Source organism: Ursus americanus, chromosome 30 (assembly GCF_024610735.1).
Source record: "Ursus americanus isolate L20-20 chromosome 30, mUrsAme1.1.p, whole genome shotgun sequence".
NCBI classification, from domain to species: Eukaryota; Metazoa; Chordata; class Mammalia; order Carnivora; family Ursidae; genus Ursus; species Ursus americanus.
In genome coordinates this window covers 6,006,404-6,031,801 of record NC_142156.1, presented here as the reverse complement: position 1 = coordinate 6,031,801, position 25,398 = coordinate 6,006,404, and the positions used below count along the sequence as shown (strand labels likewise).

The window sequence follows — 25,398 nt, the reverse complement described above, 5'->3', positions numbered from 1 at the left end:
AGCGCCATCCAGAGAATGCCCAATATGACAGCTGTCAGAAACGGCCAAACAGAAGCATCTCCTGCGTAGATGAGACTGTCACCACGAGACCTGACACTGTTTCGCTTTGCTTCTGGCCTCATTCTTTTCCATTTAAAACTTCCCTTGGGAAATGTTAAATAAATGCTGCTACAAACTCTACAGGAAGGACATTTCTAATGTAATTTTTAAAATAAAAACGGAGACTTGGGAGCCATTCTCCAGTTACTGAAACTCACATCACTGCACGTTTACACAAATGGAGGGCGACAGTAATTTTGAAAGGCCACACACTTACCCGTACAACTTACATCTAGACAGTACTTCACTTCCCATGGGAGACTGTCACAACCATGATTCCTTTAATCCTCCCAAGAACCCACAAAGTGGGCAAAGTAGACATTGATTTGTTTAGCAAATATCTACCCAGTATATTCCAAATGGCAGGCACCTGCAGGAGGGAATTTGCCTCATTTTACAGCCAAGAAAGGGGAGGAGGCCAGGAAAAGATAAATCATGCACCCTTGTCCATAAAACTGGAAAACGATAAAGCCAGGCTGGAACTGCCACCAGCACAGAGCTCTTTCCACGGAGAATCCTGCGGTATCCATCCACAAAATGCTTTATCTGGTCATTGCTTGTATTTGCCGCTTGCAAATGAGAACGTAAATTCCACGAGACACAGAACTGGCCTCCCTCATCCCCGCCCAGCTCAGAGCTGACATGTGCTGAGAGCTCAGAGATGGTGGGCTAGCTGCGTGAATTGACGCATGAGTGGTTTTTTTTGTTTTGTTTTGTTTTGTTTTTAAAGATTTTATTTATTTATTTGACAGAGACAGCCAGCGAGAGAGGGACCACAAGCAGGGGGAGTGGGAGAGGAAGAAGCAGGCTCATAGCGGAGGAACCTGATGTGGGGCTCAATCCCAGAACGCCGGGATCACGCCCTGAGCCGAAGGCAGACACTTAACCGCTGTGCCACCCAGGCGCCCCGACGCATGAGTGTTACACAAGCAGGGGAACAAGCCCAGGGAGACGACCCAGCCCCAGCTGCCCCCGAAGCTCTGCCAGCCTCACACGGTTAAGGTGCAACAGCAGGAAAACAGCACCCCACTCTTCCACCACACTCCCTGAAAATCCACTAAACCTTTTTTGTGGTTCCAGCAAAATGTCAGAATATCACATACCACCTAGCAATGGCTAAAGTGGTTCCTAGGATTCTTTTTTTTTTTAAGATTTTTTTAAAAGATTTTATTTATTAATTTGATATAGAGAGATAGCCAGCAAGAGAGGGAACACAAGCAGGGGGAGTGGGAGAGGAAGAAGCAGACTCCCAGAGGAGGAGCCTGATGTGGGGCTCGATCCCAGAACGCTGGGATCACACCCTGAGCCGAAGGCAGACACTTAACGACTGCACCACCCAGGCACCCCCCTTTTTTTAAGATTTTATTTATTTATTTGAGGGAGAGTGAGAGCCAGGGAGATCACAGAGGGAGAGAGAGAGGGAGAAGCAGACTCACCACTGAGCAGACAGCCCGATGTGGGGCTCAATCCTAGGACCCTGAGATCATGACCTGAGCCAAAGGCCGATGCTTAACCGACTGAGCCACCCGGGTGCCCCAGTTCCTAAGATTCTTAAGTGGAAAGCCTGTCAAAGAATATTAGACAAAGGCTTTAGATGTCGAATTTAGACTAAAATGTCCCATCAGGTAGAAAATGGATGAACGTACCACTTTCGCTGCCAATGCAATAACGACAAGCCACGACATTTTCCAAGTCATTACGCTTTTAAACTGTGAGGTGGGTCAGGCAAAAGCCTCACCCCCGGACTTCACTGAGCAGAATTCCAAGTCCTCTCCAGCATGCCTCCTCACGCTCCCTCAAACCCACCCCCTTCGCTGCAGCTGTCCCTCAGTCCCGCACTGGGCCACGGGCATCTCTCACCCAGACACACCCACAGTCCCTCCATCAGCCTCCACTGTGCCCCTGCCAGCCCACTCTTGTGGTACCTTTCTCCGAAACTTCATTCTGAATCTGTCACTATGCTGCGTTAAACCCTTCAAAGACTCTCCTCTTCCTTCAGGACAAAGTCCTTGCTCTTGAATAAGACTTATCGACTCTTCCTGAGTAGGAATCTACGGTTTCTCCTGCTTGTGTCTCTTGTACGACCTTCTTCACTGTCCTGTCTGCCCTCTGACGTCCCTTCGGTGGCCGCTGCCCACCTGGACTGGCAGGTTCTTAGTCAAGAACAACGGAAACCCAGCTCCAGATATTTTAAGCAAAAAAGGAGGTCTTGGGGCGCCTGGGTGGCTCAGTCGTTAAGCGTCTGCCTTCGGCTCAGGGCGTGATCCTGGCGTTCTGGGATCGAGCCCCACATCAGGCTTCACCGCTGGGAGCCTACTTCTTCCTCTCCCACTCCCCCTGCTGTGTTCCCTGTCTCACTGGCTGTCTCTCTCTCTCTGTCAAATAAATAAATAAAATCTTAAAAAAAAAAAAGGAGGTCTTTACTAGAAGGAGCTTCAGGAGCTCATAGGATCCCTGGAAAGGCAGAACGACAGGGCTCGCAGAGGGGGGACAGAACGAGGCAGGCTGGGCAGCCAGATCCCTGGTCCAACGTCACGTCCTGGAGAGACGCGGGCAGCTGGGCACCGGATGTTGCTGTTCCCTGGCTCTGCTACCTCTCCCACCCTTGAGAACTAGCCATTGCCACCTCCTCTGCCATGAAAGAATCTCCCCGACCCCTGCTCTTAGGATGAAGTTTGATATATAAAGTGGCACAACATTTTCCAACGGCTGAAAGGAAAGAGCTGTCAACCCAGAATCCAGTGACAATATCCCCTAGGAATGACAGAAAAGGAAGGACATTCCGAAATGAAGGAAAACAAAGAGAATTTGTCACCAGCAGACCTACCCTAAAAGAATGGCAAAAGAAAGTTTCTCTAAAAAGAAAGGAAACGATAAAAAGAAAGAATCTTAGAACATCAGGAAGAAAGAACATGATAAACAAAAATATGGGTTAAGACAATAGCTGTTTCTTCTCTTGAGTTTTCTGAATTATGTTGGATGGTTGAAGCAAAATTTTAAACACTGTATGATGTGTTTCTACATGTATACAGAAGAAAGTTTAAGAGTAGACCATACTATAAATGGGGGCAGGTAAAGGAACTTCCAGGGAAGTAAAGTTTCTATATTTCGTTGAAACCGGTTAAACGACACCAGCAGATGTGATAAGTCATGTATATATAATGCAATATATGGAGAAACCACTAAAAAAGTTATCCAGAGAGATATACTCAAAAACACTGTAGAATTAAATACAGTTATCCGGGGCGCCTGGGTGGCACAGCGGTTAAGCGTCTGCCTTCGGCTCAGGGCGTGATCCCGGCGTGATGGGATCGAGCCCCACATCGGGCTCCTCCGCTATGAACCTGCTTCTTCCTCTCCCACTCCCCCTGCTTGTGTTCCCTCTCTTGCTGGCTGTCTCTATCTCTGTCGAATAAATAAATAAAATCTTTAAAAATAAATAAATAAATACAGTTATCCTATGACCCAGCAATTCCACTCCCAGATATATAAACCAAGAGAAATGAAAACACATGTCCACACAAAAACTTGTACACAAACTTTTACAACAGCATTCCACATAGAAGGTGGAAATAACCCAATATCCATCAGTAGATGAATGAACAACAAAAAACTGGCATATGATACAATGGAATCGTGGTCATACAATGGAATATTATTTAGCCATAAAAAGGAACAAAGTACTGGTCTAGGCTACAACCTGGATGAACCTTGAATGCTAAGCTAAGTGACAGAAGCCAGTCACAAAAGTCAACACACTGTATGGTTCCATCCATGTGAAAGTCCATGATAAGGAAATACATAGAGGCAGGAAGTATATGAGTGGTTGCTTAGGGCTGGGGGAAGATTTGGGGGCGGAGGGATGGGCAGAGTAGCGATGGCTCAAGGGTATGGGGTTTGTTTTGGAGGTAATGAAAATGTTCTAAAATTGTGGTGGTTGCACATATCTGTGAATACATTAAAAATCATTAAGTTGTATACTTTAAATGGATGATTTGCACAGTATGTGAATCATATCTCAAAGATGAGAAGAACAACAATTGCAATACACTGAAAGGCATCAAGTCAAGAAGTTCATAATGATATGAAAAAATAAGTCATTAGTCACCCTGCAGAGAAGCTAGAAGTCCAACTCATTTATCTGATAACTGGTGAATAAAGGAAAGTGTGGAGTATTTTCCTACCACTTGCATATTAGCAAAACTATCAGGTAGCCAAATAGTTAGATGAGGCGAAGTTTCTCTTTATAGAAATATTTCTTCTAATAACTACAAAACGAATGATAGAATATCATCATTTTGCAACCTGTAGTGAACTAATGGGTCTAGGAAATTGTCCACAATAGCGCTGGTGCGTGTGTGTGTGTGTGTGTGTGAAAGAGAGAGAGAGAGAGAAAGAGAGAGAGAGAGAGAGAGAGAGAGAGAGAGAGAGAGAGAAAGAACCAGACAACATGCATGCCCTTTCAATATAGCCATGAATCATTTTGCCAATGTAATTGACTCTTACTCTGAGTCTCCAGCTATCAGTTTACAGGAAACAAAGGAGATCGAAGAGTATCATAAGCAACGTTATGGAGATGCAATCAGCAAAATCCTGTCTGTGGCAAACTACAGAACAAATTACCTAGTTTCCTTTTTTTTAAGATTTTATTTATTTATTTGTCAGAGAGAGAGAGCACAAGCAGGGAGCAGCAGGCAGAGGGAGAAGCAGGCTCCCTGCTGAGCAGAGAGCCTGATGCGGGGCTCCATCCCAGGACTCTGGGATCACGACGTGAGCCAAAAGCAGATGCTTAACCGACTGAGCCACCCAGGCGCTCCTGACCTAGATTCTTCAGCCAATAAATTGCAAAGGGGGAAAAAAGAGAGAAGGAGAACCTATAAATCAAAAGAGACTGGGGAGCTCCTTCCCCCTTCCCAGGCTGTGCTCAGCCACGGGGATTCAGACAGAACTACCAGCAGCATCGGGGCAGCCAGACCCTGAGGCAGAGAGGTTTGGCTGGCATCACCAGCAAGATCAGCAACACTAAGGTCAAGAAAATTCAGCGAGTTGGGACGCCTAGGTCCTGGGATCAAGTCCCGCATCGGGCTCCTTGCTCATTGGGGAACCTGCTCTCCCTCTGCCTGCTCTCCCCCTGCTTGTGCGCTCGCATGCCCTCTCTCTTTCTCACAAATATATAAATAAAATCCTTAAAGAAAATTCAACAAGTATGACTGGGTGTGAAGGAACAGACAGGATTTGGTCAGCATGGCTGAGAGAGTAGTTTCATACGGGAAATTGAGCAAATACGTAACTACATTGAAAATAGTGGGAGCCAGAGCTCTTATTGCCAGAGTCTGAAGTTGGAAATATGGAAAGGGAAGGTGAGAAAAAACTATCTCTACCCATAGAGAGAGCCTAGAAGCAATGACGTCCCAATGACAGTGAGCACAGCCAGGATCCAGAATTTGGCTTCTAAATTTTCTGCTAAAAGGGACTGGGGTTCATAAGAGAAATGCACATTCCAGTACAAGATAAACCAGGAATATTTTGTTGTGCCAAAAGTAAGGAAATGGTCAGAGTGATGGGTAATGTCAAAAGGACACAGGAGCCAGTTTTAAAAGACTCCTCCTACCGAAAGCTGGGAAAGTTTGAGTATTAATATAAATGAGAGTTACTGATAATAACCCACTGGATGAAACAAAACTCCATGAGGTCATATTGATATGAACACATAAGTAAGAAGAAAGCTGCTTCTTCTAGTAAATGCCTTCTAACAAACATGTAAAGAATGGTGTTGTAAGAAAAACTGCCAACTGGCAGCTATCAAAAGAATAACTTATTTGGGGGCGCCTAGGTGGCACAGCGGTTAAGCGTCTGCCTTTGGCTCAGGGCGTGATCCCTGCGTTCTGGGATCGAGCCCCACATCAGGCTCCTCTGCTGGGAGCCTGCTTCTTCCTCTCCCACTCCCCCTGCTTGTGTTCCCTCTCTCGCTAGCTGTCTCTCCCTCTGTCAAATAAATAAATAAAATCTTAAAAAAAAAAAAAGAATAACTTATTTGATTCATCCAAGAATAACCAAAAGGTACTAAAAACTAGTGGGATTTGTTAAAGAACAGTGTTTTACCTAGCCTCAAAGTGTCTCCCCGTAAAAATACATTCTAATTAATTCTAATTAATTATACATTAATTATTATATTAATTATATTCTAGTTCTAATTCATTATTCCAAGTAACTAAATTATAATTTAATTCTAATCAATTACTTATTGATTCTAATTAACTGCTGACAATTCCAATTAATTGTTTATTTCTGATTACTTATTAGTTGGTTCTGAGCAATTACTTAGTAATTAATAACTCTAAGTTAACTCTACAGTGGAGAGATTTGGCAAACACCATCTTAAACAGATGATAAAAGTTACGTCACTCATAGGAGCACAAATCAACATGGCATGCCTCCTGAGATGATGCCCTGTGAAGGACACAGCAGTGTATCCTGTGGTATTCCTGCCACAAGCGCAGGACCTGATTCTAAGCACAAGAGAACACTAGGCAATCCCAAATTGAGGCACATTCTACAAAGCAACTGACATGTATTTACCAAAAATGTCCAGGTCACGAAAGACAAGAAAAAATGGAAGAACTGTTCCAGACTGAAACAGTAACAAGACAACCAAATGTAATCAGTGACCCAGGATCGGCTCTTGTACCTCTAAAGGACATTATTGGGACAACTGGTAAAATCTGGATGGGGTCCATGGATTAGATGACAGCGTCGTATCAATGTTTACACTGTGGATATAGGGGAATGCCCTTGTTTTAAGGAATACACGCTGAAGTGTTAAGTGGTAATAGGCATCATGTCTGAAACTTACTCTTAAAATCGTAAGAAATATTATATAAAATATAACATAGAGAATGACAAGGTAAATGGAGCATCGTAACAATTGGGGGATCTGAGGGATGGGTATGTAGGAGATATTTGAGCTATTCTTGAAATTTTCCTCTAAGTTTGAAATTATTTCAAAACAAACAGTTTATTTAAAAAATCTGGGGAGGGGACTCCTGGGTGGCTCAGTCAGTTAAGAGTCTGCCTTCGGCTCAGGCTCCTGGGATCCAGTCCTTCATTGGGCTCCCTGCTCAGCAGGGACCCTGCTTCTCCCTCTGCCGCTCTCCCCACTTGTGCTCTCTCTCTGGCAAATAAATATAATCTTAAAAAAAAAAATCTGAGGGGGCGCCTGGGTGGTACAGCGGTTAATCATCTGCCTTCGGCTCAGGGCGTGATCCCGGCGTTGTGGGATCGAGCCCCACGTCAGGCTCCTCCGCTATGAGCCTGCTTCTTCCTCTCCTGCTCCCCCTGCTTGTGTTCCCTCTCTCGCTGGCTGTCTCTATCTCTGTCAAATAAATAAATAAAATCTTAAAAAAAAAAAATCTGAGGATAAATATCAACAATTGCAATAAATGGACCTTATCTGGATCCTGATTTCTAGAAACTGTAAAAATGATTTTAAATCAATGGGGAAATTTTAATATTGACTAGATATTTGATAATATTAAAGAATCGTTACTAAACTTTTAGGCATATTAATGCCATTTTGATTCTGCTTTTTTAAAAACCTTCATCTCTATAGAGATACATACTGAAATATTTATAAATATTGATTATTATTAAAATTATTTTTTAACTTAATTATTAAAATTAGGTTAAAGATGTCTGGGACTTGCTTCAAATTAAAATGAGGGTGGGGAGGCCACAGACTGACCCAAAGGTAAGACTTGCTCACACTGAGTGATGGGGACATGGGGTTCATCATACCAACATCTCTACTTTAACATGTTTGAAATTTCCCGTAATAAAAAATAAATCCATTTGAAATCCATTGCATTTTAAGTTCTTCCCTGTGTGTATTGATGACCAACAACAGTGCTGAATTACTTTCTTTTTTTAAGATTTTATTTATTATCCATTTGAGACACAGAAAGAGAGAGAGCACACAAGCCAGGGGGAGGGGCTGAGGGAGAGGGAGAAGCAGGCTCCTCACTGAGCAGGGAGCCCGGCACGGGGCTCAATCGCAGGACTCTGGAGATCATGACCTGAGCCAAAGGCAGACACTCAAGTGACTGAGCCACCCAGGCGTCCCATGAACCACCTTTTTATTTTTTAAGATTTTATTTATTTATTTTAAAGTAAATGCTACACCCAACATGGAGTTCGAACTCACGACCCTGAGGTCAGGAGTCACATGCTCTACCGACTAAGCCAGCCAGGCACCCCGGTGCTGAACTACTTTGATGGTGAAGGGGACCCCTTGAGTCCCAGTGAGCCAGGCACAGGAATGAGGCTGTGCACTGAGTGTCTCAGGAGGAGATAAAAATGACAGGTCCTCAGGGCACAGGGCTGGATCTATTTCAAGACCTAGTCACGGGCACAGAACAATTCAGGATAGTTGAACAGATTTTTTTTTTTTTTAATCATCACACAATCTCTCTAGCTGTAGCCACAATCTACAGAATGTTCCAGCAACCTAGATTCTTCCTTTTACAAGTGATCTGTTAGCTTAAAATTTCAGCAGCACTAAAACATACCCCCAAAAATACTACACTAGGCAAAGGAGGTTCTAAAAAAGAAAACCAGTTAGCAAGCCAAGCAAAAGACTGAAATGCCACAAATTAGAAGTCAATTAAGGAAACACTTGGATGGAATTTTAACACACCGAGGCCAATTACAAATTTAAATGCACAGATTACAATACAAACTTACAGATCTGATGGTGAGGCATATAATTTATTCAGGAATTCTACTTCTTCCTTTCATGGCCTCCAGTCTTATGCACATTGATATTAATATTAGATGGAATTATCTTATGTAAAAGTGACTCCCACCACGTTTCAAGCGAAGCAGAAATGGCAGCTGAACTCCTATCACAACATGACAGCAGCCTGCAAAACTGAAGGCCTCACACCACAGGCAGTCACAGACTTCCCTAACAGAGACTGCTTTAAACAACTGTCACCCCTGCTTGTCATGTTCACTGTTTCACTCAATGTGACAGGCCAGGCACTAGGTTCAGACCAGTGAAGAAAACAGACGAGGTCCAGGCTTCTGCCATGGGGTGGTGACTCTCCTGAGCCCCCACAGAATCCAACAAGAATGTAAGACCTTCTGTCTCTCCTCCACCATTTGGACCGACCAAGGGAAGGGCCCCGTCAGCACAGAGGGGTCTCCCTGTGGAAGGGCTCCTGAACTCCAGAAGGATGGACCACAGCCTGGCTATACCCAGAAGAGCCCTCAAATATGTCTTCCTCATTCTCTGGCAAATCCAGCCCTGCTTTGCTCGACTATACGTGTTAAACAGGAGTGTGAGGTTAAACGGGAGCTTTTCACTAGTTAAGCATTTACTACTAGCAAAATCTTTACGTTCAAAACATCCCTTTCCGTTATGAAAGCATTAACCAAGTCCTTCCTCATGGTTTGTTTCAAACAGCCAAGTAGGGCTGTTTATAGATGATAAAAGTGGGGGCCACAGAGGTTTGGAGACTTTCTCCCACATTGGCAGGGCTGATTGTGTAACTGAAATGACAGAGTCAAAAAAGTTGAAAAGGTAAACAAACAAACAAACAGACAAAACAAAACAAAACAAACAACAACAACAACAAAACAACCAACTAACCAACTGTGGTTTCTGCTTCCTCTCTCTTGGATCACCTTCTCTGGAAAAAGGCAGCTGCCATGTTGTGAGGACACTCAAGCAGCCCTTCGGAGAGGCCCACAGAGGGAGGCACTGAGGCCTCCTACCAACAGCCAGCATCACTTTGCCAGGCACATAAGTGGACCACCTTCAAAGTGGAGCCCCTAGTCCCAGTACAGCCTTCAGGTAAGTGCAGCCCTCATGTGACATCCCAAGCTAGAATCACCCCCAACTAACCACCCACTCATGCATTTGGACCCCACAGAAACTGTAAGATAACGTTTGTTATTGTTTTAAGCCACTAAATTTTAGGCTGATTTGTTACACAGGAAAAGAAAACACACAGGGACACTGAGCCCTCCTCTCTGAGGATGGAGAGTATGGCTGTGAGGAAGGGATAAGTCCAGTGGTGTGGGACAGAGAAACATCCCAATGAAGACAGAGGTTGCCTGGAAACCCAACCCAACTAAACAGAGGAAGTACTTTCTAACAGTCAGAGTTATCTAAGGAATACCTGTTTGTCTTGGGAGATAAAGGTCTGCTCTCTGTCACCAGAGAGGTTTGCTCAGAGGCTGGTGCTAATGGGGTAAAGATGTCATAGGAAGAAGTCAATGAACTTCAAGTCAATGGTTGGATCGGATGACTTTTAAATTCCTTTCCCACCAGAGATTCTTCCACACTGTGCAACTTACCCAGGGAGCTGGAAAATCTTGCTCCCCAGCTTCCCAGGCTCTGATGACCTGCTTGAGCAGTGTGCATCTGGCTAAGTTACTGAAAACCGATTTGTGGGGCACCTGGGTGGCTCAGTCGTTAAGCATCTGCCTTCAGCTCAGGGCGTGATCCCGGCGTTCTGGGATCGAGCCCCACATCAGGCTCCTCTGTTGGGAGCCTGCTTCTTCCTCTCCCACTCCCCCTGCTTGTGTTCCCTCTCTCACTGGCTGTCTCTATCTCTGTCAAATAAATAGGTAAAATCTTAAAAAAAAAAAGAAAAAGAAAACCGATTTGTTCTGGGAGGAAACAGACAATACATGAGCTACTGGTCCTACCCTCAAACAGATGCATGTGCACACAAAGGACATATCGCCACCAAGTACAAACCAGGGCTGATAGGGGACGGGAGGCAGGAGGCCTGCAGCCTGAAGCCATTACTGTCTAGAAGGCTGCAGAGGCAGCGTATGCTGTGAAGCACTCAAGTAAATGCGAGTGAGAGAGAAAGCACTCTGGGAATCTGCTCAGGGCTTAAGAGTGCCCTAATCCCATCTCCAGAGGGCAATGACTCAGTAAACTGGCAGGCAAAATAAATGTAAACTTAGGAGAACGGCAGGACTCAGAAGAAGAAAATCACTTCCGTGCCCGCAACTGGCAAAATAATTTTGTTTTCTAAAAATGGAAAATTCAAGGAAGGTGTCTTTCTTGTCACGGCATGTGAACAACGCAGCAAAAGACGGTGACCCCTCCCCCCAACATACACTTAGTTGGCTTGCGCGTCTCCCAAAACCGGGAACGGGAACACAGCATTCACCCATCCGTGGCTCGGCAAGAGTGTAGCCCATTCTTTCTCTACAGGGTCAGCCACCAGCCTCCCTGCTGCCTGGACTCTGATCTCCAAACTGCCAAGTCAATAGACATTTCCGTGCCAAGCCCAGTGCCAGGCAGAGATCATCTTTGATAGCTCATCTCTCCCCCAACCTCTTCCAATTGCTTCCTCATCAAATTCTCAAGGAAGTTGGGGCTAAAAGGAACCCCACAGATCACCCAGTCCAGCCCCCTTATTTTATAGATGACGAGTGTGATCATTGGAAGGAAGGGTAGAGGCTGGGATAGACCGAAGTATTTGTCCCAATTCCCAATGTGTCCCCTGAATTACAATTACATGTCCATCCACACCCTTCATCATGGGACTTCAGATCACCCACTACAGTGGGAAGTAGGTCCCCTCTTGCCCCACTGATATTAGATGGGGCCATGTCCCTCGATTCAGCCAGTGGAATATGGGCCAGAGTGAAGGTGTGCAAGCTCGAGCCAGGGTGCTTCCTGTTCTGCTCGCCCTACTATACTTCTACCATCATGGGGAGAAGACGGACTCTGCCAGCCTACTTGTCCAAGGCAGAGGACTGTCCCAGGTGCCACTGCTGGAGGCAGAGCTGCTCCAGCCATCTGCAGACATGCAAGCAAGAATAAACCACCTTGCTTTAAACCTCTGACTTTGGGGTGATTTACTTGGGGGCTGCCTGATCCAGGAGCACAAGTGAGCTGAGGATCCAGTTCTGACTCTCGTCTACCTCCTCCCCTATTAGGATGTACACAGAGCCCGCTGTCGCTGGGGTGTGACTGTGGAGGAAGAAGCCAGAAGGTGCTCCTGGAAAGGCAGAGATGAGGCTGGCCCTGAGGATAAGCATGGTTGTATGTGTTTGGGACAAATCGAAGACGAAAAGGAGCCTCTTGTGCCAACATGCAGGTACATGTCAGCAGTCTTTGTCAGCAACCTGCTTTTGATTTCCATCCACCTTCTCTTAGGCTATCACAATCCTTCGTTTTGTAAGTAGAGGACTTACTAGCCAGTTACCGAAGCCTAGAGATGTGGGAAAGGAACTCAGAGGTCTGTCTTCTTGGATTAACTTCCCACGGTCCCAGATGACAGAGCTGCAGGTGGACCCTGAAAATGGCACAGTGTCCTATCCAATCAGTACAGATGTTATTTAAGTGGGTTTGATTTTCACCCCTGTACATATGGTGCCAGGGTGCCAAGACCGCTCAGTGGGGAACGGACAGTCTCTTCAACAAATGGTGCTGGGAAAACTGAACGTCTACATGCAAAAGAATGAAACTGGAGGGGGCGCCTGTGTGGCTCAGTCAGTTGGGTGTCTGCTTTCGGCTCAGGTCGTGATCCCGGGGTCCTGGGATTGAGCCCCGCATTGGGCTCCTTGCTCAGTGGGGAGTCTGCTTCTCCCTCTTCCTCTGCCTCTTCCCCAGCTTGTGAGCTTTTTCTCTCTCACTCACTCTCTCAAATAGATAAATAAAATCTTAAAAAAAAAAAACCCAAAAAGGATGAAATTGGCACCTTAACTGACTCCAGGGCTGGATTAAGACAGTATAAGAAGAGCCTGGAACATGATTTCAAGCTAGACACAGGAAACCACACCATCAGGGTCCTATCCAAAAGACTCCAGAGCCAACTGAAGAAGCCCCCACGAGGGCGAAGGCAAGGCAGGATATGAGCATCACAGAGGGCAATACAACAGTGGGCTGAAGCATAGCAAACATGTTTGTATCCATGAGATGATAGCGTTTTTGAGAAAGCAAAACAGATTGGTCACCACTGGAAGATAAGAACCAACTCATGGGGGCACCTGGGTGGCTCAGTCGGTTAGGCATCTGCCTTTGGCTCAGGTCATGATCCCAGGGTCCTGGGATCGAGCCCCATATCAGGCTCTCCGCTCAATAGCAAGTCTGCTTCTCCCTCTCTCTCACTTTCACTCTCTTTCGAATAAATAAATAAAATCTTTAAAAAAGAAAAAAAAACCTCATGATTTTGAGAGCTCGTGATTAAAAGGAAAGAGTCGAGAATTTATTCTGCCTTTCCTGTGTGAACTATACCCCCTGAGTAACCAGAGGACTAGATGAGGGGAGGTTTCTCTTTCTGAAGGATTCCTGCTGATAAAAAAGAAGTGACAGAATTACACTAATCGAAGACTGATTGTCACCGGCAGCTAACATCACAAACCAAGAAGCCACCAGACACTATGAGTTCCTGATGAAAGAACACATCATCACTTGATCAAGTTTCTAGATCCATCTGTCAAATTAAAGAACTGCGGAGGACATGTTAACCTACACGAAAAGAATGCAGTCAGCAAAACCCAGACTGTGGAAAATTCTGTGGGTAGAATTTACTTGGGTCCTGATATGAACAAATGTATCAAAAAAACATTTTATGACATTTGAGACCATTGAAACTGTGAACACTGGATTTTTGATGATAATAAGGAATTATTATTAATTTGTTTTAGTGTAACAATGGTATTGTGGATATATTCTCTCTCTCTCAAATAAATAAATAAAATCTTTTTTTAAAAAATGAATTGGTATTGCCAGGTGGGGACTGAGATGAAATAAGATTGGCCAGAAAGTTAATAATTGTTGAAACTGGGTAACGGGTGCACAGGGGTTTAATACACTCTTGTGTACTCTTACATGTGTTTAAAATTCTTCATACCGAAGAGTTTTAAATACAAATGAGTACCATGAGTTGTCAATACTGTCACATATCCTTGGCTCAGGCTAAGCCTCAGAAAAGGAGCTGAAAACCTGGGCGATGTGTAGCTTCTGTGGTCACTTGATTCTCCTGGCAATTTAGTGACTCCCCCCGGGCCACTGCAATAGTCCAGGCTGTATGTTGGGTCTTTATAACATGCAAAAAGATTAAAATGACAAAGTATCTTCTATTAAAAAAAAAGAATTCACTGAAATTTGAGGATCTACTAAGAAGAAGGCACTATGCCCAGCACCCAGGGGACACTACAGTGAGAAGACACAGCCCCAGGCTCTGGAGGGGAGGAGCCAGGTGTTAATCTAAAGGAGGGAGACAAACCAACATCCTGCTAATAAGGGTGCGCGGCCAAATGACATACTGCACAGGACGCATCAGAGGAAAGATGGTTCTGCCAGCTCAGCCCATGGCAAGGGAATGTAGGCAGGTTCACTCTGAGATGACTTGGAACTGAGACTGTCAGCTAGGATGTCTGTAGCAATGAAGAGGGGAGCTCCTGGCTGAGACGATGGCCACTACAGAAATTCGAAGGGGAGTCTGAAGGGCATGTGGTGTGCAGAGGGGGACTAAGGCAAGCGAGGCAGAAGATGGGTCAAGGCCCAGGGATCAAGAGAGAGGGAGAGAGGGAAGGGGCACCCAGCTGGGCAGGGCAGTGAGGGGTGAGCCCAGGAAGGCCACACACTGTATTTCGGGGAGACAGTACCTACAGCAGCTTCAAAGGAGAACACAATCTGGCAGTGTCCTGTGCGAGCTCAGCAATGCCATATGCCCTCTTCTTGGGTTAGGCAATGGCCCAGCAATGCAGATCAAATGGTGTGAGTCAAGATTGTTAAACCAGCCTTCAATGCGAGGAGCTGTGGCTGAGCATGGGATGAGGTGTCAAGACGAGTGGAGCTTAGTGATCGGGACTCTTAAAAATGGAAACAGACGCGGGGAGGAGTCCCGTGTAAAAGAAAGAAACCTAGAGCACCCCGCATGACCCTGAAACTCATCGACAGTTTGCTTCATGTGTCTGATTATGAAAGGAGCCTCTTAAAGCCACATCTCTGTGTGGGGACACCTGGCATGTGTGATTCACCACACATCAAAGCTGCCAATTTCAATTCTGTTCAGGGTGTTTCTTACCATCTCCTACTCTCTGTATGTCAGTTTACAGTGGAGTGCATTTCTCTCCCCCTACGATAAGCAGACACTGATCTGGGTTAAGGAGCCCCACACCCTTTTCACAGACCTGTCTTTCTTCGCTGACACAGTTTGCCAACTAGACCCCAGAAGACGACAGGAGGCATGGGGGCCGCACACTTGAATCCCAGCTCCCTGGGAGCTCCCCCACAGCACTGTGTCTGAGCCAGCTGGACTTTTACTGAATGGCTGGATTTCCCCCTCCCCTTCCTCCTTCACACAGTGGTTTTATGATGCATGTCCGTCTCCCACACTGCCTTATAGATTGTTGGCCCTCGATAAATGATACAACCAGAGCTGGTATATGCTTACTGTCACAAATGTTCCAGACTGCTCATCAGGACCCCAATCTTGGATTAACAGATCCTCCCTGAAGAAGGCACAAGGGTCAGTAGCAGCTGAAGAACTCACACCAGACATTCCATCAAAGGCGCAAGAGCACTTGCCGAGGAAGGAAGAACATGTGGCGAGTGCACCCTAGTCAGACGCAAAATCAAGTCACCAAAGGGTCTCGCAGGGAAGGTGTAGATGACAAAAGTGTCTGTGAAACAATAAAGGGACAACCACCGTGGCCAGAGGCTCCCTACAGAAGGCCCTCAAGCACACAGGGCGGCAGGCCATGCCCAGACCCTGCAAGATGGGCATGTGTCTTCTCTGACAGGCAGTAAAAAGCCACTCGGCCACTCAACACCAAATGTAAGCGCTCACTCTCCCTGAACCAGGGTGGGTGTTGGCCCTTACCCCCGCCTGACATCACTGAAATCTGCACGGAGGAAGGAGGTCGGAGCTATGCAGCAAAGAAGTAACACAGAGGGCCTGAGACCACTTATCCTTTGAAAGCTTTGCCCTGGGCTGGCGTCTGGGAGTCTGGATTTGGGGGCGACTCACTAATTGCTTAAGGTGGCTCACTGTGCCTAAATTACTCGCACAAAATCGCGGTCTATGCTGAATACCTGCTTTCGTTCTGGCAGTCTGGACTGCGGGTATGTGCCAGGCGGACGGTGCCCACGTGGTCAGCCCCCCAGTAAAAACCACGGCCCCTGAGTCTCTGATGAGCTTTTCTGGCGGGCAACACTTCACACGTGTTGTCACAACTCACCGAGGAGGAACTGAGCATGTCCTGTGTGACTCCACTGGGAAAGGCCCCTCAGACCCTTGCACGTGCTTTCCCCAGACTTCACCCCAGGCCCTTCTTCCTTTAGTTGATGGTGCTTTGCCTCCTTTCGCTGTAATAAAGCACAGCTGTGAACACGAATAAATGCTGAGTCCTAGGAGTCCTCCTGGCTCCTTATGGAACCTGGAGGGTTTAGTCTTGGAGATCCCAACACAGGACCCCAGCGAGGGGTCTCCCCACCATGAGATGGGTGGAGTCCATGAGCTGTCCCCTGGCGCCATCCGTGAACTCCCACTTCTTCCTCCATATAGGGGAACAACGCTCCAGGCCTGCACGCCTCACTGAAACCGTGACCTGGAAATTGCCGACACCTGCAGAGAACCCCACAGAATAACAGGAGGGCCTGTTATTCGATTGGCTCTAACATTTTAAGGTGGAGGCGTCACCTCTGATCCACGGCCTGCTTCCCACAGGGTCTTGCACGTGGAGGGCATGCGAAGCAAAACTTCTGGTGCGCGTGAAACTAGTTGAAGGAGCTATAAGACCGAGAAAAGCCCTTTTAAGAGCTTTACCTTTGCTCCCCATTCCTCCAAGGTTTGTATAGACCATGTGCGCAAACACTTGCAGCCCTATGGAAATATGACCAGGACCACAGAGGGAGGCTACTGTTCACTGAAGAGCCTATCTCAACGCAGTCCAGTCTGTCAACATAACATATCCAGATAATCTGCATTGCCTCACTGTAGCTTTTCTGGCACTCCAGGCTTCAGCCGACACAATCTCATTCCAGCAAACAAGTTTTTGAAACTGCAAACAAATTAAGAAAAACCCAAGTTTGGCACTAACATACTTGGCTTTCTGAAATCTCATAAAATCGCAGGCAATTCTCATTCATTCACTCACGCTTCCATTCAGATTAGCCAGGCTACTGAGAACATTTCCGCGGCAAGGCACCTGCGAGGCTCCACGCGGAATACAAGGAAGGTGCCGAACTTGGCCATGGTGTTCCTTTGGCACAAAAGCTGTCTGTGGAGATGCCTGCACAGGCACCCCAAGTGTGCCCCTGGATCAGTCAGGGGCCACTGTGGGTATTTCAAACAGGAGAAAACCAATGCACGGACGTATGAACATAAGGGAACCAACCATTGAAAAAGCAGCCTGGAGAAGACGAGGCAACTCCAGGGCCGTTGTGGGGGGAGCCAGCACCACAGTGGGGATGCGCTGTCCAGGGCCGAGCCTGGAAGCGGGGACACCCGGGAAGAGGAAGGCAGACCTGGACCACAATGCGGCCCTCGGAACGGAGAGGAGGGACTAGAGGAGAAAGACAGGGAGGGCTCACAATTCCACCTGATATCAGAACAGAGGAGGAGGCGGCAGCAAGCATGACTCAGAGGTTTTCAGCTATTCATAGAAAGAGAAAAGTTAGCAGGAGGAGCGGGCTTGGTGGGGAAAATTACAATTCTTGTCACTAGACTTTGCAAAGAACACTGGTGTGTACTGCGTTCCCCCAAAGTATGCTGCCAGTCCACTCACGACCTCCTCACCACACCCTTCTGCCAAATGTTAAGAAAATACACTTCAAGCAAATGTGGACGCGTTATCGGCCTGTGCATTCCTTTCAGCCTCCTGATGGTCTTACAGTATGAAACACCGGGTGATATTTTAAAGTAAAGCTGAATCCAATATGATAAGGCCACCATGTTCTAGGGTGGAGACCCCCGCGGCTTAACCCGCAGACTTGCATCCTCAGGGACACTTCGCAGCTGGAGAGTGGTTCCCATCTCCGTCCTTCGAGTATTATCTAAAGTGACGTTGAGAACACTACTATTTCCTGGCCCCCCGTCTCCACGAGAGTTTGCCTTTGAGAGGTGGCCTCAGTGGAAGAAGGAGTACAGGATCCATTCTAGAGTCAAAGGTGTCTTGGTGTGCTGTCTTCTCTTATCTGACTTGGTACCACCCCACAATGGGCCCAGCTCACCGAATGTTCGGTGGTCTTCCTCAGCCAGAAGACTTTCCAAGTTCACTCTTACTTGACTGAAGGAAGCCTTCTTTCTTACAGACCCAGGCTAATTTCTTCGAGACCTTCCTTTCTAACTGGCTTAGCCATGCCTACCTGCACGACAAATAAATTAAAACAAATGCTTCTGTTTGAAATCGTTTCCTGGGAAACAAATGTCATTTATAGTGTCGCCAGACAGGCAACTGGTATAAGCAGAACAGAATTTTGCTTAACCAAATCAATTTTATCATTAATGTGGAGAAAGCTCATGCATAGAACACTCTTGCCCTAAGGACTGGCTGAAACGATACCTTTGAAAATCCCACATCACTTAGGAACTTTTCCTTAATTTCATGTGATCGCATGTTCCCTAAGAGATGAGAACTGGGGATAAAATCTTTTAAATGGGAGGGGCGCCAGGGTGGCTCAGACGGTCTTCAGCTCAGGTCATGATCCCGGGGTCCTGGGATCAAGCCCCACGTGAGGCTCCTTGCTTGGCTGGGAGCCTGATTCTCCCTCTGCCTGTCACTCCCCCTGCTTGTGCTCTCTCTCTGTCTGACAAATAAAATAAATAAAATCTAAAACAAATAAAAAATAAATAAAAATTTTTAAATGGGAACTAACAATCAAAAGAAAAAAAAAAGCTGAGCACAAACCATATTCTCTGTTTGTGTCCAAACAGACATGTGATTAAGCATCCCAGCAACGGAATAAGAACTTCATCTCCTGTATTTATTCAGATTCCTAGCACATTGTTGTAAAGAAGTAAAAACCTGCCAACAATTACCAATACTCCCCGGAAATTGTTTCTATATGTGACAATATTTACAAAGAGCATTTTTTAATTCTGAGAATAGGACTGTTACCAAGCCCAGCTGTTGGCACTAGGAACTTTCTCCTTTAGAATAAGCTTAAGTGGGGCGCCTGGGTGGCACAGCGGTTAAGCGTCTGCCTTCGGCTCAGGGCGTGATCCCAGCGTTATGGGATCGAGCCCCACATCAGGCTCATCTGCTAGGAGCCTGCTTCTTCCTCTCCCACTCCCCCTGCTTGTGTTCCCTCTCTCGCTGGCTGTCTCTATCTCTGTCGAATAAATAAATAAAATCTTTAAAAAAAAAAAAAGAATAAGCTTAAGTGATCAAATGAGTTTCTTAAGCAAAACCCAGGGCAGAAGCACCTGGAAAAGCCATACTTCACAGAGAAATTCTAATCCAAACCTCCACTGATTTTCCATTAAGGTACAAATAATGGGGAAAGAAATTCAGGTCAAGACTATGAGACAACACGGTATACCCATTTGATTGGTGAAATCAATGCTGACAATACCTAGCCTTGCAAAGGATACAGATCCACAGAATCCATTAACTGCCGGTGGAAGTATACATCGGTACAACCACTCGGGAAAACAGTTTAGCGTTATGTAAGGGGAGCCTTCACATTTCTACAACCCAGAGATTACACCCAAGAGAAATGCCCGCACGTGTACAAGAACGGTCATGGTCAGCCATCAAGAGGAGAATGCATAAATAAAAAATGACATGCTCAGGGCGCCTGGGTGGCACAGCACTTAAGCGTCTGCCTTTGGCTCAGGGCGTAATCCCGGCGTGATGGGATTGAGCCCCACATCAGGCTCCTCTGCTATGAGCCTGCTTCTTCCTCTCCCACTCCCCCTGCTTGTGTTCCCTCTCTCGCTGGCTGTCTCTATCTCTGTTGAATAAATAAATAAAATCTTTAAAAAAAAAATGACATGCTCATGTCCTGGACTGTTGTAAAGCCATCAGAATAAGTCCCTCCAAATCATATATTGTACAATATCCTTTTTTATAAAGTTAAAAATGGTTGAAATGAAAAATGTGGGGCTTTTAAAACTGCATATAGATGAGCTAAAAATGAATAAATAGGAAAGAAGGATAATGACCCAAATTTGGGATGGTGGTGACCTCGGAGTGGGGCAGGCTGGAGGATGGGAGAGGGGAGGGGAGCACAAGAAATAGGTGCCCACATTTTCTCTGAAGATATTTCTCCGAACACCAGGCTTCACTTAATTAAAAAAGAATAGTAAAATAAAATTAGAGTGGTCTCTCCGAAAGGGAAGCTTGTGAGAGAAAGGGCTCTGATTCCTTCTCTACCAGGCGTATCACCCTAACAGGTTAAAGCTGGCTCTACCTGGCCCCTCAGGGAGAGAGATCACGAATAAAAATTCTCTCACTCTGTCTTCAGCTCACAAGCACTTGAATCTTGTCTCTCTTCTAGCCACACACACCTGGAGAACCACTGAGAGGGTCACCTGCATAGCTCAGTCGGGTAAGCGTCTGCCTTCGGCTCAGGTCATGATCCCAGGGTCCCTACTCAGGGGGAGCCTGCTTCTCCCGCTCCCTCTGCCTGCCTCTCTCCCTGCTTGTACTCTCTCTGTCTCTGTGTCAAATAAATAAATAAAATATTAAAAAAAAAAAAACCACTAAGAGCTGGGGTTCCAGGCAGGGTAAGAAAAGAACACATGTGTACGGCACCAGGCACAGACAGAGCCCCATAAGCCACCCTGCTGCTCTCAGGACTATGAACCATAGACCCAGAGGGCACTCCGTCCTTGACCCCAGCAGGCAGGATGGCCTTGTCTGGGCTAGAAGGCGGGATTCAGACCAGAAGCAGGGACAGGAGAGCGATGTTGAACATCTGAAGTGCTGAGAAGCACAAGGAGGGGCGGACCAAAGGGTTTTCCAGAAGGCACGACAGGAGTGCAAGGAAGAAGGGGCAGTTTGGGCTCCACCTTGGAAGCTCCTTTTCTGCACTTGGAGGCTCACCCATCCCCCTTGGCATTTGGGCGCCAGCCACACAAGTGAGGCGCCTCTGGGCGAGCCACTGAAGGTTTGTTATTAGCCTCAGTTTCCTTTCCTCTAAAATGAGAATGAAGACATATTCCTGGAAAGACTCACATAGGACTAAATGATGGCACAGGGCTGTCCTAACGTCAGGAATCATTCATTCCACCCAGACAAGTCAAGCAACGGTTCTGCCCACCCTGGAGTCTAGAAATGCCCAAAAACAAAGCTACGGAGGTGGACTGTGCAAGCACACGCACAAGAAACTTGCTCCCACCCCCGTCCTCCCCCCAAACCAGTATCTGTCCCCACAACCTTATCAGCAAGCAATAAGAATTTTTCTTGCTGCCCAGAGAATCTGCACATTTGAGATAACCTTGAAATGCCAACTGTCTACACACAGTTATTTTAGAGAAAAGAAAATGGGACATCTTTGTTCTTTCGATGAGAATAAAACAAAAGGGCATGAGCTCAGATGTTGCTTCCACCAGCTCTGTGGGACCCTATACTCATAAACATCACCTTGACCCCTCTAGGTTAGTAGTACCTGGTAAACACAGATAACTCAACCATGCGAACGCGCGCATGAGTGGGCATTAGTACACAGATCTGGGACAGTCACCGACCGTGGAGTACGGCAGGCCCAGGTCAAAATCTCTCTCCATTGCCGATGGGGCCAGTGACTTCTGACAAGCTACATCTTCTGTCAAACCTCAGAACCCCTTTTTTTACAACAGGACAATCCTGGAACCCACCTCACAGTGTGGTTGTGAGGATGAAGTGGACGGTGACACATTTATGGGAAATCACTGATGATCCCTATCACTGCGTGTCTTGGTGAAATGTTTACACACCTGACAGAGAATGGTAAGTGGGATAAAAACACCATTTGGAAAAGAATCATTTCTTGTTTGGTTGCCTAACTATACGAACGCTATGTTCTGTGTGGTCTGGAGGGCGCAGCCGCGTGGGCTGAGGGGCACCAAGATACCACATGAGAAAGACACGCGAGAAATACTTGTCAGTTTTCTCCCTTCCAGGAATTAATGGCAGTGATCCCCATTTTGGAGTGGGAACCATCACTTACATTCGGTGGAGCTCCCCAATTTCCAGAGGCATCATAGACTCAACCATCCTCCAGAAGCCATGTTCCAAAAAGGCCAGGAAGGATCCTACAAACCCCATGTGAGTGACCTGAAGGGATACTGCCTGGCCAAGTGAAGTGACCGAGGTGACCTGAGTCTCACCAAACAGCAAGGCAGGGCCCTCCTGTTCGCAAAGACAATGGAGCAGTGCTTCTCAGACTGTGGTCCGGGGCAACGGCACCTGGGAACTTGTGAGAAATGCCAAAGCCCAGGTTCCCCTAGACCCACCGCATCAGAAACTGGGCAGGGAGGCAAGTACTTTGTGTTTCAACAAGCCCTTCAGGGAATTCTGATGTCGGCTCAGGTTTCAACAAATGGCACGGAGAGATCCAACCATCCCCAGGAAAAATACTAAGGCACTAGCCCGTAAGAAAGGAGAGAAGCCTCCAGCATCTTCCTCCCTTTGGTCGGGCAGACAGTGTTAGCTATCTCACCACTGGGCTTCAGTTTTGAGTCCCATGCTGCTTCTGCAGTAAGGAAGGCGACAGAGGGATGCTTCTAGTTCTCCACAGAATTCTAGGATGGGCCCCTAAAATTCAGGTGATGTATCTGATACATACTGCTGGGCCCCTCCCACGGCCTGACCACCAAGGGTGTCAGGAAAAGTGGGAAATAAACTAAGTGACCAGCTGAGGGGGGGAACAAGCAGTCCTTCCCACAGTGGGTCCCAAGGGCTGAACAAGGTGATTGCGCCCTTAGCTCCTGAACCAGAATCAAAGACTTTGGGGGAACTGACAGTGGTTGGCTGCCCGAGGCTCCAGTGCCACCAAGATCAGTGGGGCCCTGAGGCCCCAGATCACTCTCTCACTCCACCTCCCCACTCACTCCTTTAACCCGGGCTGGTCAGACTCTTGTCCACAGGGGGCTCCCCTGTCAGAGGTCAGGGCCTCCAGCCCTTGGAGATTGGTCAGAGATATTATTTCTCCTGGAACAGAGTCCCTGTTCCCAAACATCCCTAGGCTAGTGGCAGTGTCCTCCAACCCCAGACACCCTCTGTCACCATCACTGCAGCATCGCCACCCTCCGACCTCAGATGCCCCGGTGTGACACGTCCATACCTGTAGTAAGACAGCAGACCATTGCTGAGCACGAACCAACGGCGCTGGTAGCCTTTCAGGTAGTTGGTCCATTTGAGCAGCCAGCCCTTGAAGCTGTCCAGAGGCAGTAAGACCTTGGGCGCAGGGGAGGTCGTGCCAGTTCCTGACATTGGAACCCCAAGAGACGTCCTCGCCTGTCCGGGTCGCAGCAGGGGTGGGGGCTTTGACGCCGGCAGCGACCCCGGCTCGGGTTTGGTCCAGGGCGAGCTCCCCACTACTGGCCCCAGTGCCGGCAGTTGTTCTGATGAGGCCTTGGGGCAGGGCCCAGCCCCCACACTTGAGCCCAACTCTTGCCCGGGCCCTGACCCCCGCCCCAAACCCAGCAGCAGTTCCGTTCCCTGTTTGGACTCTGGCCTTGGCTCAGACGTCTTCTCAGACCCGGGCTCCAGTCTTGGCACCGGCTCAGAAACTGGCTCCGACACCTGTTCTGACACCGGCTGCCGCTCGGGCTTCGGCACTGGCTGGGGCTGAGGCTTGGGCTGGGGCTTGGGCTCCGGCCCGGGGCCGGGCGTGGAAGCGCTCATGCTCGGCGCCGCCGTGTGGCAGGACAGGCAGGGGACAACCGTGAACAGCGACGAGAGTCCGCGGGAGCGGCCGCCACAGCCGCCGCCTCGGCACAGAGCGGCCGCTTTCCCCATAGAGCCCGCCGACCCGAGCGCGGCCGAGTCGCGGGGAGGGGGAAGCGGGAGGCGGAGGCCGGGGGCGGGGGCGGGGCCGGGGGCGCCGTCACGAGCGCGCGGCGCGGGGCGGGGGCGGGGGCGCGCGCAGGTCCCCTCGCGGCCCCGTGCGCCCCGAGCCGCCAGCGCCAGCCGACTGTTGTCCTCCCCGCGTGCAGCGGCCCGGACGTGGACCTCTGTCCCTCCTTTGCGTCGCCAGAGCCCGGCTCAGGTCAGGCCCTTGGAAGGCGCCCTGGAAACACCTGTGGCGCTAGAGCTTCGCGGGCGGGCGACGCCGAAGGGACGGCGCGCTTTAGGCCACCCTCGCTGCCTGCGCCCCAACCCGTGCCAGGCGCTGGGGGAACAATGATGAATGCGGAGCCCGCCGGCTCCCAGCGCAGCTCTGCCTGCCGGGCCCAGCGCCGGCGCTCCCGCGTCCGGGGTGGGTTCGCTCCCCGAAACCCAGGAGATCGCGGTGTGGAGGAGCAGGTGCCGCGCTCAGAAACCACGAAATGCGCCCCAAGCAGTGGGGCCCAGCCGGATGACGCGGAAAGCTGAGGAGGACGCCCACCGCCCCCCATGGGAGCCATTCCGTCTATGGGTCCTTACCCCGACGATCAGGCTCAGTGGCCAAAGTCACCAACGCCTCCACGTCCTGAGCAAGCTGGCCTGCGCTTCGCTGCAAGTGGCGACATAGTTCAGACTCTCAAAACGAATATAGAAAGAGTTTTTGTAAACTGGGCGTTTTAAGTATAACGAGGGACATCTAAAAGCGGAGTTCTTAACATGGACCTCCTGGATATCCCTGGGTAATCCTGGCTGGCAGTCTGTGAAGCTTCTGCAAACGTCTGCAGAGTTTTATCTGTCCGTGCGTTTTTCTAGGGAGAAGGTCCATGGTTTTCATGAGGTTCCCGAAGGAATCTGTCATCCCAGAAAGGTTAAATATTTTAAAGACTGTCCTAAAGGGAAAGGTCGATGGTTACCACAAATAATGGGAAATAGAAATGGAAACGTTGGCTTTGGGCCTCCCACCCAGACCCTTCCATCTCTAGACCTCTGTGCAGGCTCCCCTCCGCTCAGCCTAATGTGTCTTACCCTCCCTTTGCCCACTGTTCTTTCCTGATCTTTGCTTGTGACAAGACTGCCTGTGAGGGACCAGGCTCTTACACAAAGTGATAGCCTGAGCCAAACAGGCTGGAAGGTCCTAGAAACAGGTGGTGCAGGCACTCCCCAAACAGAACTCCTTGCCATCTTTGCTGGTGACTCTGGGTCCCTTTCCTGTGGCACTTGCCCCTGAATGGTGGTCTTACCTGCAGATTTTTGGGAGCTCGGGAGTGCAGAGACCTGCCTATC

General features: G+C 48.1%; 1 protein-coding gene across 5 annotated transcripts in view; it reads right to left on the bottom strand.

Moving 5' to 3' along the window:
- Positions 1-24,061, bottom strand: part of OSBP2 (oxysterol binding protein 2) — a 165,239-nt gene extending 141,178 nt beyond the window's left edge. For 4 of the 5 annotated variants that reach the window (XM_045791373.2, XM_045791374.2, XM_045791375.2 and 1 more), the window contains exon 1: positions 23,351-24,055. In XM_045791373.2, the coding sequence (XP_045647329.2) occupies positions 23,351-24,027 (677 nt within the window). In that variant the 5' untranslated portion in view covers positions 24,028-24,055. Of the gene's footprint in view, positions 1-23,350 lie in introns of all 5 variants that reach the window. The other variant, XM_045791376.2, reaches the window with a different exon arrangement.
- Positions 24,062-25,398: the final 1,337 nt, after the last annotated feature.